This window comes from Lycium barbarum, chromosome 9 (genome assembly GCF_019175385.1).
Source record: "Lycium barbarum isolate Lr01 chromosome 9, ASM1917538v2, whole genome shotgun sequence".
NCBI classification, from domain to species: domain Eukaryota; kingdom Viridiplantae; phylum Streptophyta; class Magnoliopsida; order Solanales; family Solanaceae; genus Lycium; species Lycium barbarum.
In genome coordinates, this window is record NC_083345.1 from 101,967,310 (window position 1) to 101,977,930 (window position 10,621).

Genomic DNA, 10,621 nt, shown 5'->3' on the forward strand with positions numbered 1-10,621 from the left:
TTGCTGCTGTCTCTCTCGAAAAAAATTTAAGTGCGGATGCGTATTGCAATCACGTGAAAACCTTGGCGAACAGACTGGCTGATGTAGATGCTCCGGTGGCAAATAGTCGCCTTGTCTTGCGGCTCATTGGTGGTCTTCCAGAGGCCTATTCTGGTACGGTGGATTTTGTCCAAAATCAAGACCCATTACCACCATTTGAAAGCGTTCGATCCCGAATAAAACTGGCAGAGCGTACTCTAAAAAAATCGCCTCTCCAAAGACGCCGCCGGGAACGCTGCTTTTATTACCTCTACTGGCGGTGCCCAACCAGGTAATATGGACCATGCTAACTCCAATCATCAGCATAATTATTCTTCAAATTATAATCATAGCAGAAATAATAACACCAAGAATAAGAAGAAAAATAATTATGGGAAGAACAATGGGCAAAACCGCAACACTGGCCGTGGTGAGGGTGGCCAGAACAGTGATCGCGACACCAACCAGTGGCAAACTGGCGGTAACAGCCAGTGGCAGCCACGTCACGTCCTCGTCCCACAGCCATATCCATACCCCCCGTATGGACAGTGGCCGCAACAATGGGCTGCCCCACCATGCCCATATCCAACTGCTCCAATGCAACAGCAACGTCCAGCAATGCAGCCCGGTATTCTTGGGCCCAAACCGCAATAGGCCTACGCAACCTCTATAGCCCAGCCCCATATTGGCTACACTCCAACGGATATTGAGGCGGCAATGCATACACTTTCTATCGCTCCCCCAGATGGAAATTGGTATATGGATACCGGTGCAACATCACATTTGACCTCGGACCAAGGTACACTCTCATCTTATTTTAATTCGAGCAATAGTAATCATCGCATTGTTGTTGGTAATGGGCATGTAATTCCAATTCATGGTTACGGGAACACTACTCTCTCACCTCCAAACCCCCCTCTCACCTTAAATAATGTGTTGCATGCACCCAAGCTCATTAAAAACCTTATCTCTGTCCGAAAATTTACCATTGACAACTGGGTTTCTGTTGAATTTGACCCGTTTGGTTTTTGTGTGAAGGATTTCCAGACGGGAAACAGACTAATGAGATGTAACAATAGTGGGGAACTTTATCCACTCTTCACCGCCATCCAGGTCTCACCTTCAAAATCTCATTCCGTCTTCACTGCTTTGTCTCCTGATTTATGGCATCGTCGTTTAGGGCATCCGGGAGCCAATACTTTACGCTCTCTTCATAGCAAGCATTTTATTGAATGTAATAAGTGTTGACACTTAATTTTGGCTCGACGTGCTTAAAATTAACGTTTTGGGGGGCCTTGATTCGTTAAAGAGCACGAAATACATTTTTTTTTACACATTTTTACATTTTTTCAACAATTTATTGATGATTATCCTTATTTTAGGAATTTTCTCAATTTATTGTCATTTTTTTCAAGAATTATTATTTTGCACATGTACAGCATAATACTACAATTTTTTGTGTAATTAATAATTGTTTCTTAATTTTATAGCAATACATTTTTCATATCATAGACATTAATGTTTATATTTTATACTTGCGTTATTATTTATACATGTATTAATTAACTATATTTTAGTACAGTCTGACAGTGCAGAGAAAATCGGAGTAATTAATTTTTAAACGCAGAGTAAAATCCGATCAAGTCAAGGTTTCATCACCTTTTTTTAAAAAAGGATTAAAGTAAGCATTGAGGAGACAAAAGGGTATGACTTCATTATTTTTGGGCATAAAAAGGGGTGTTTGTTTATATTATAAGAAAAGGGGGGGGGTTAATTTAATGATGGGATCCAACACATTGGACACACCACACTTAATTTTCAGATTTTTGGCTCTCTCTTCCTCTAAAAAACCTAAACATTTTCCTCCCCATTTCTCCCTAGCCGCCGCCGCCTCCACGAGCTCCGGCGACGCTCCGCCCACCCCTTTTTCCCTTTTCTTATCCAGCCAACACAACCACCAGTCGCAAACCACCATTGCCCCATCACTTCGTCTCCCACTCTCTCTCACCCACGCCACCGCAAACAACAACACCCACCCGCACACCTCCACCAAACAACCGCGAAACAGCAGAACCACCCCTCTACATTGCCCATCTCCCTCTGTTCTCCGCCATTCTGCCACCGCCGGAGTCAATCACCGGACGGCGACGACGAACATCAACCACTGCCCACCACCACAACGAGTAAAAACGAGTGAAAAGGGTGTTGAATAAATGAAGACAAAAAAAACAATTTAGCCGCAAAGACAAATGTCGGTATGAGTTTTCTAAAAACAAACGACGTGCATAAGCAATTCTGTACGCTTTACATGTGTTTTGTTTGGCCAATGTATGTAAAAGGGCGATGGGAGTTAGGAGAAGAGGTTTGGATGTAAATGCAAATTAGAGAGCAAAGTTGTGAAATGGAATATGTGCTTCCATTAACGCATTGAAGTGCGGACCTTATTGGAAAAGGATTGATTCTGCGCCTTTTTTTTTATTTTTTGTTTCACAGTGAAATGTGAATATCCCAACATCATGTTTGACCAAATCATCTTTTTCAACCCGTCGAAACAGGCAAATTCGTACTCGTATTTAAATTAGTTGATGTGACATATAGGTACAAATTCTTTGTACATAGTTTTTTCAATATTATACAATTATATTGATACACAAATTTTAGTGGACAACAGCGTTGCATGCTCACAAATAAACCTGTTAATCGGTTTGAACCGGATCGGACCGATAACAGGTTTGAAGCGGACCGAATTGATAATTGGTTAAAAAAGTTGGCCGATGAAGAAATTTCCGTTGATTTTCAAGGCCTTCCATGTACAAAGACGGGTTTTTATTTTAAGTTTATTCATTATTTCTTTAATTCATCCGATAGTTATTTATTTTCTTACTAACATTTTTATTAAGTCTCACGCAGGTATCCGGAGTTACTTTTTGAAGATGACACTCAAAAGAAGTTCAAATAGCTTCTTAAATTCTTTGTTTATATTTTCTTTTACATTCTTAAATTATGCAAGCATAAAATATAGTGAAACTTTACTTCTTAGGGTGTAGGTTGGTTGTATTTATTTATGATCTGCTTAGGTGATTTAAATTTTATGTGTTTTAGACAAATTAATTTTAGGCAGTTATTATTTTTGTAGCTAATATTCTTATAGTTATCATGTTTCGCTAGAGTTTTAATTCAATAGCTTAGCACACTCAAGTGAATAAATAGGGTGATTTGCCTCAATATTTAGGCTTTAGAATGTACTCTCATAATTAATTGATTAGGCGTACATACTTAACTAGTTAAATTAGTTAACTCACTTCGAGTGCAAAATAATTTCATGTCCATTTTCTTTTTATACCTTTGTCACATACCCAAGTTTCTAAGTTGCACATAACCTTTTTTAAAAAAAGTAATTATTATATCACATATGTAAAAAATACATATTGCACGATTATTTATGTGAATAGTCATATTAGTTATTCTTTAGTCTAAATTCTACTAATTTTTGTAAGTAATAATCAAGCCTTTTTACACATCCTCGAATAGTTAAATTGGTTCAGCCGGGAACCACATTTGTGGATTCTGAAGGATGCCTAACACCTTCCCTTCGGAATAATTTGAACCCTTACTTAGAATCTCACTTATTTTCGTAGACCATGTTAAGCTGCATATATTAATAATTTATAGGTACCCTAGTATACCTTAAATGCTAGGTGGCGACTCTGTACATAATTAATTATTTCAGAGCTCCATAAGTTGTGCTTTGTTTAGCCTTGGTAAAAATGGGGTGCAACAATAAGAACAAACAGTTATTTTGTTCATCTTGTCCTTTCGGAAAACAAATTAGATTACCTTTTTATGAATCGATGTCATTCACTGCTTTTCTGTTTGATATAGTTCATAGTGATATTTGGACGTCGCCCGTAGCTAGCTCTAATGGGCATCGTTATTATGTGCTATTTCTTGATGATTTTAGTAAATTTTTGTGCACTTTTCCCATCTCTAAAAAGTCTCAAGTTTACTCTCTTTTCACCACATTCCATGCTCTTGTCAAAACTCAATTTGAAAGGCCCATTAAAAATTTACAATGTGACAATGGGAAAGAATTTGATAACGGGCCACTTCACTTATTTGCTAAAAAACATGGGATGCAATTCCGACTCTCTTGCCCTCACACATCTCCTCAAAATGGAAAAGCCGAACGTCACATCCGATCAATAAATAATGTAATTCGGACCCTGCTTACTCATGCCTCGATGCCCCCCTCATTTTGGCATCATGACAACTCGGTCCCGTAATGGCATTTTCAAACCCAATTTGAAATATTCCTCCAACCTTAACACCGAGACCACTACCTCTATCTCTCCATTACCCAAAAATCCTATAAGTGCTCTCTGTGACTTAAATTGGAAGAATGCCATGATGGATGAATTTAATGCTCTAATTGAAAATAAGACATGGGAGTTAGTTCCTCGGCCTGCTAATGTTAATGTGATTCGGTCAATGTGGATTTTTCGTCATAAAAAGAAATTTGATGGTTCTTTTGAGCAGCATAAAACCCGTCTTGTAGGTGATGGCAGGTCTCAACAGAAGGGTGTTGACTGTGAGGAGACTTTCAGTCCGATGGTCAAGCCGGCATCTATTCGCACTGTGCTAAGTATTGCATTGTCTTATTCTTTGCCCATACACCAGCTTGATGTCAAGAATGCTTTTCTTCATGGCAATCTCTCTGACACTGTGTATATGCATCAACCATTGGGTTTTCGGGACCCCAATTTTCCTGATCATGTCTGCCTATTGAAGAAGTCTCTCTATGGCCTGAAACAAGCCCCTCGGGCTTGGTACCAGCGGTTTGCCGACTTTGTCGCCGCCATTGGCTTCTCACACAGCAAGTCTGATCACTCATTATTCATTTATCGCAGAGGTTCTGATATTGCATATATACTGCTTTATGTTGACGACATCATTCTTACGGCCTCTTCAGACAATCTCCGTAGGTCTATTATGGCATTTTTGAGTGCCGAGTTTGCTATGAAAGATCTTGGTCCACTGAGTTATTTCTTGGGTATTGCTGTTACTCGTAATGCAGATGGCTTATTTTTGTCACAGAAACAGTATGCCGAAGAAATCCTGGAACGGGCAGGTATGTCACATTGTAGCCAGTCTCCTACACCTGTTGATACGAAGCCAAAGCTAAGTGCTTCGAAAGATGCACCATTTGATGATTCGACTAAGTATCGTCAACTTGCTAGGGCCTTGCAGTACCTTACATTCACCAGACCAGATATCTCATATGCCGTCCAACAGGTGTGTCTCCACATGCATGACCCTCGTATTGAACATATGGCTGCTCTTAAGCGTATTCTGCACTACATTCAGGGGTCTATTGACTTTGGTCTGCATCTCTACAAGTCTACTGTCAACAGCTTAGTCTCCTATACAGATGCAGATTGGGGTGGTTGCCCGGACACTAGGCGCTCCACCTCTGGTTATTGTGTCTTTTTCGGTGACAATTTGATTTCTTGGTCTTCAAAACGTCAACCTACACTCTCTCGTTCTAGTGCCGAAGTCGAATACAGGGGAGTTGCTAATGTTGTCTTCGAATCCTGCTGGATCAGAAATTTACTTCTTGAGCTACATTGCCCGATTCAACATGCGACACTTGTTTATTGTGACAATGTGAGTGTGATATACTTATCAGGTAACCCGGTACAACATCAGCGCACTAAACACATTGAGATGGATATACACTTTGTTCGCGAAAAAGTTGCCCGTGGCGAGGTTCGTGTCCTTCATGTTCCGTCCCGATATCAGATTGCAGACATTTTTACAAAAGGGCTTCTGCGCGTACTTTTTGATGACTTTCGGGACAATTTAAGCGTTTGTCAACCTCCCGCTTCGACTGCGGGGGTGTGATAACTGTTGTAATTAGCCATTATTATATACAGCTAGAATATCTCCTAGAATATTATGTACAGATAGAATATCTCCTAGAATCTAGAATATCTCCTAGAATAAGGTAATTATATCATTGATAGCCTAGGTAATTACAGCCTAGCTTTTGTATATATTGATTACTGTACATTATGATTAATCAAGGAATTGAGTTCCTACAAAAAGTACACGACAACAAGACTCTCATCTCATGCTTCTTGCCTCTTCCGACTCTGATTGGGGTGGTGATCACGATGATCACTCATCCACTACAACCTACTTTGTATTTCTTAGCAGTCATCCTGTCTCATGGAGTTCTAACAAACAACGAGATGTGGCTCGCTCTTCGATAGAGGGAGAATACAGGGTCATTGCCTCTATCACTGCTGAAATTTGTTGGGCGCGTAATCTTTTCAAGGAGTTATCTGTTATTCCCTCTCAGACGCCGGTCATCTACTGTGATAATCTTGGTGCTACATATGTTTGTGCTAACCATGTGTTCCACTTTCGCATGAGCACATTGAACTTGATTATCATCATGTTTGTAAATTAGTCCAGCAAGTTATTCTTCGGGTTTCACATGTTCCATTGAGGGAGCAACTAGCTGACACTCTTCCAAGTGGTTCTTTTAAGTTGTTACATTTCAAAATTGGTATCTCTGATCAATCTTCCATCTTGCGGTGGCATACAACACCAACACCAACAACAACAACCCAGTGAAATCCCACAACGTTGGGTCTGGGGAGGGTAGAGTGTACGCAGACCTTACTCCTACCAAAGTAGGACGGCTGTTTCCGAAAGACCCTCGGCTCAATAAAAAGCATAAAAGGAGGTCAGATAAGGCTAAGAGATTCAAAGCGATATGGAAATACAAATAACGAAAGCGACACAGATAAAATAGGATAATCAAAACACAGGAAATAACAGATAATAGCAGAAATCAGAGCACAAGAAATTATACTGCGATAATGCGACTACTAATAAGATTGGATAACGAGACTATCTACTAGCCTTCTACCCTAATCTGGGTCCTCTAAACCCTCCTATCTAAGGTCATGTCCTCGGTAAGGTGTAACTGCGCCATGTCGTGTCTAATTACCTCTCCCTAATACTTCTTCGGCCTACCCCTACCTCGTCTGAAACCATCCATGGACAACCTCTCACACCTCCGCACTGGGGCATCTGTGTCTCTCCTCTTCACATGCCCAAACAATCTCAATCTCTCTTCCCGCATCTTGTCTTCCACCGAGGCCACTCCCACCTTGTCCCGAATATCCTCATTCCTAATCCTATCACTCCTGGTGTGGCCACACATCTATCTCAACATTCTCATCTCGACAACTTTCATCTTTTGAACGTGAGAGATCTTAACTGGCCAACACTCCGCCCCATACAACATAGTCGGTCTAACCACCACTTTGTAGAACTTGCCCTTAAGTTGTGGTGGCACCTTCTTGTCACATAGCACTTCGGAAGCGAGCCTCCATTTCATCCACCCTGCCTCAACACGATGTGTGACATCATCGTCAATCTCCCCGCTGCCTTGCATAATAGACCCAAGATACTTGAAAATACTTTTCTTCTGGATGGCCTGGGTACCAAGCCTCACTTCCAAGCCAGCCTCCTAAGGTGCTTCACTGAACTTGCACTCTAAGAACTCTGTCTTGGACCTACTTAGCTTAAACCCTTTAGACTCCAGAGTATGTCTCTAACCCTCCAGCTTAGCGTTAACTCCGCTACGAGCCTCGTCGATCAGGACTATGTCATCCACGAAATGCATACACCATGGCACCTCAGCCTGAATTTGCCGCGTCAATCCATCTATCACCAAGGAAAATAAAAACGGACTAAGAGCTGATCCTTGATGCAACCCCATCACAACTGGAAAGTGCTCTGAGTCTCCTCCTACTGTCCTTACCCTAGTTTTGGCTCCCTCATACATGTCCTTGATCACCTTAATGTACGTCACAGGTACACCTTTAGCCTCCAAGCATCTCCATAGGATCTCTTTTGGAACTTTATCGTAAGCCTTTTCTAGGTCGATGAATACCATGTGTAAGTCCCTCTTCCTCTCCCTATACTGCTCCACTAGTCTCCTCACAAGATGGATGGCTTCTGTAGTTGAGCGTCCTGGCATGAATCCGAACTGGTTCTCTAAAATAGACACGCCTCTCCTCACCCTCATCTCTACCACCCTTTCCCACACTTTCATAGTATGGCTTAGCAGCTTGATACATCTATAGTTATTGCAACCCTGGATATCTCCCTTGTTCTTGTATAGAGGGATCATTAAACTCGACTTCCATTCTTCGGGCATCATTGCCGTCTTAAAGATATATCTTAGATTGATTGTAAATTATATTCTCTCCTTATTTACAGATTTAGGAATTAAGTGATTTAGGATCAAATGGGGGTGGTCCACGTGGTGCATAGGTTGCATGAAGGGAGTTTGAGATGGTTCGGACATGCGCAGGGGAGATGCGCAAATGCTCTAGTGAGGAAGTGTGAGAGGTTTGTCATGGTGGGCCTGAGAAGAGGGAGAGGTAGGTCAAAGAAGTCTTCAGGAGAGGTGATTAGGTAGGATATGACGCAACTTCAGCTTCTCGAGGACATGACCCTTGATATGAAGGCGTGGAGGTCGAGTATCAGGGTAGAGGGTTAGTAAGTTATTGTGCATATCTCTTTTCCGTAGCGGGAGTACTAGTAGCTTTTACTCTTAAATCTCTATGATACCTGCTTATTCTTAGATCTTCTCAAGGGCTACCTGCTTGTTGTTGTCATTTTGTTTATCTTATTACCTTGCTGGTGATACCGTCTTTTATTATTGTTACCTTTTCATCTTTTCTTGAGCAGAGAGTCTATTGAAAACATCCTTTTTACCTTTAATTTCCTAGATAAAGATAAGATCTGCGTATACTGTATCCTTCCTAGACCCACCTGATGAGATTATAGATTTAGTTTCATAATTTTAGCTTATTCTTGACTATAAGGATTATCATTTATTTGATTGGTTGTGTGGATCTTCCAAAATCCATATGGATCCACCTCTTTGTATAAATACCCTACTCATTATCAATAAAGAGACACTCTTCTCCCTTCTGTAAACTGTTTTACAGAGAAGGAATGAGATAGCCATAGCAAATTCACCCAAGCTCAAAATAAATTCGCTGTAGCTTTGTACCGCGATAGATTTCAGACCTTAGCACTGGTTCGGGAGAGTTCTTTTAAGTTAAAGAGAGAAAAATGAGAAAAGATTAATAGTATTGCCAAAACTGTGGAAATTAGTGATACACTAGTATTCTAATCCATCTATCCAAAAAATAAAATTACTTTCTAGTTCTCACTGAAGATACAAAGATATATGCACAATGGAACTAAACTAAGGCGAAGTCCTTCAGTAGCAGCTAGTGATGATATGGCGAAGTTGTTTGAATTCTATTTTTTCTCTTTTGTAGAAATCTTTGTAGAGATCTCTTCATGAAAAGACCAGTTTGAGGTTGTAATAATGGTGACGACGGCTCTGACATTGGTGATGGAGTCTTCTTTGTTTTGTCCTCCATTTCTCTGCTTGCACGATATATTATAGCTTTAGCCTGGATGTAGGAAAAGATATAAATTAGGATTACGTACGAACAAAACAACCATTTATTATCAGAAAGTAAAAACATGCATCTTTTAACCAAATTCATATACTTAGATGGGACTTAGTTGTTAACTCTTCAGCACCTACCCCTGCCCCAAATAAAAAAAGAAACGGTTGTCAAATTCATCCTTCTCTTTTCTCTCTTGGGTCTTAATGCTTTGTGAAACTTTTCATGAAATTTCAATTCAATAATCTTTTATCAAATTCGATCACCTTCGATATATGGAACATGAAGATACCAGGAAGGAAGTCGAATCTATGATGAAAGTGACACTTTTTATGGTCAGAATATCAGAATCTCTTTGTGATCAAAATAGTATCTTCTGCCTTTTAGTTTTTCAATTTCATAAATAAATATATGTACATATATTCTCGTCGCCCACCCCTCTTGACCAGAATGGAAAAACGGGTAGGACTTTTATTCTCTCTTGGGCCCGAAATATAGAATTTTACGAGGAAGTTTCATTTAAAAATATTTTTTTAATCAAATTAGATTACCTTTTATGAAAATATGAAGAAGTGGCGTCACAAAAGACAAAATTCTACCAACATTTGCAATTCAGTGAGCAAAGGTTGCACAGAAGGTCCATACAATAAAGAAAGATACAGATATTAAAATTAGACAAAACAGAAAATTACACATACCTGAAGCTCAGTAGCATCTGAAACCACAAGTTTGCCATTGTGAAAAATGGTTAGCGGTTGCTGCTTCTCTAATTCTGTGCTTTCTTTATCCTCCCTATAGTAAAGAAAAACAAATATACACTCAATACCTTATACACATATTACTAATTACAAGGACTATTATGTGAATGGGAAGAGACTTACATTGAGAAGTAGGGAGTAGTGCAATTCTTAGGAGAAAAAGATGAAAGAGAAGGAGGCATAAGCCTGAGCTCCAAGTTACAGTTTCTTCTCATTTTCTTAAAAATATGGGAATGAATGAATGGAGGTTTAAACTCAGATCGGTAAATCTGTATATTTTTTGTATAAGCAAAGAATCAACAAAGTGTTAAATGAAGAATTAATGAAGAAGAAAAG

At 39.8% G+C, this 10,621-nt stretch overlaps 1 protein-coding gene across 1 annotated transcript; it reads right to left on the reverse strand.

Moving 5' to 3' along the window:
• Nucleotides 1-9,181: 9,181 nt before the first annotated feature.
• On the reverse strand, nucleotides 9,182-10,621 carry LOC132609195 (protein TIFY 5A-like). The gene is made up of 3 exons (XM_060323068.1): nucleotides 10,409-10,621; nucleotides 10,226-10,319; nucleotides 9,182-9,530 (listed from the first exon to the last, which is right to left on the reverse strand). The coding sequence occupies exons 1-3, from the start codon at nucleotides 10,498-10,500 to the stop codon at nucleotides 9,342-9,344; spliced, it is 375 nt and encodes a 124-aa protein (XP_060179051.1). The 5' UTR covers nucleotides 10,501-10,621; the 3' UTR covers nucleotides 9,182-9,341.

Bases quoted from the DNA above. Each gene is read 5' to 3' on its own strand.
- LOC132609195 (XM_060323068.1), bottom strand. From the start codon at position 10,500: ATGAGAAGAAACTGTAACTTGGAGCTCAGGCTTATGCCTCCTTCTCTT. The intron at 10,320-10,408 runs GTAAGTCTCTTC...TCTTTACTATAG, and splicing joins ACTACTCCCTACTTCTCAAT to GGAGGATAAAGAAAGCACAG. The intron at 9,531-10,225 runs GTATGTGTAATT...TCCTACATCCAG, and splicing joins CAGATGCTACTGAGCTTCAG to GCTAAAGCTATAATATATCG.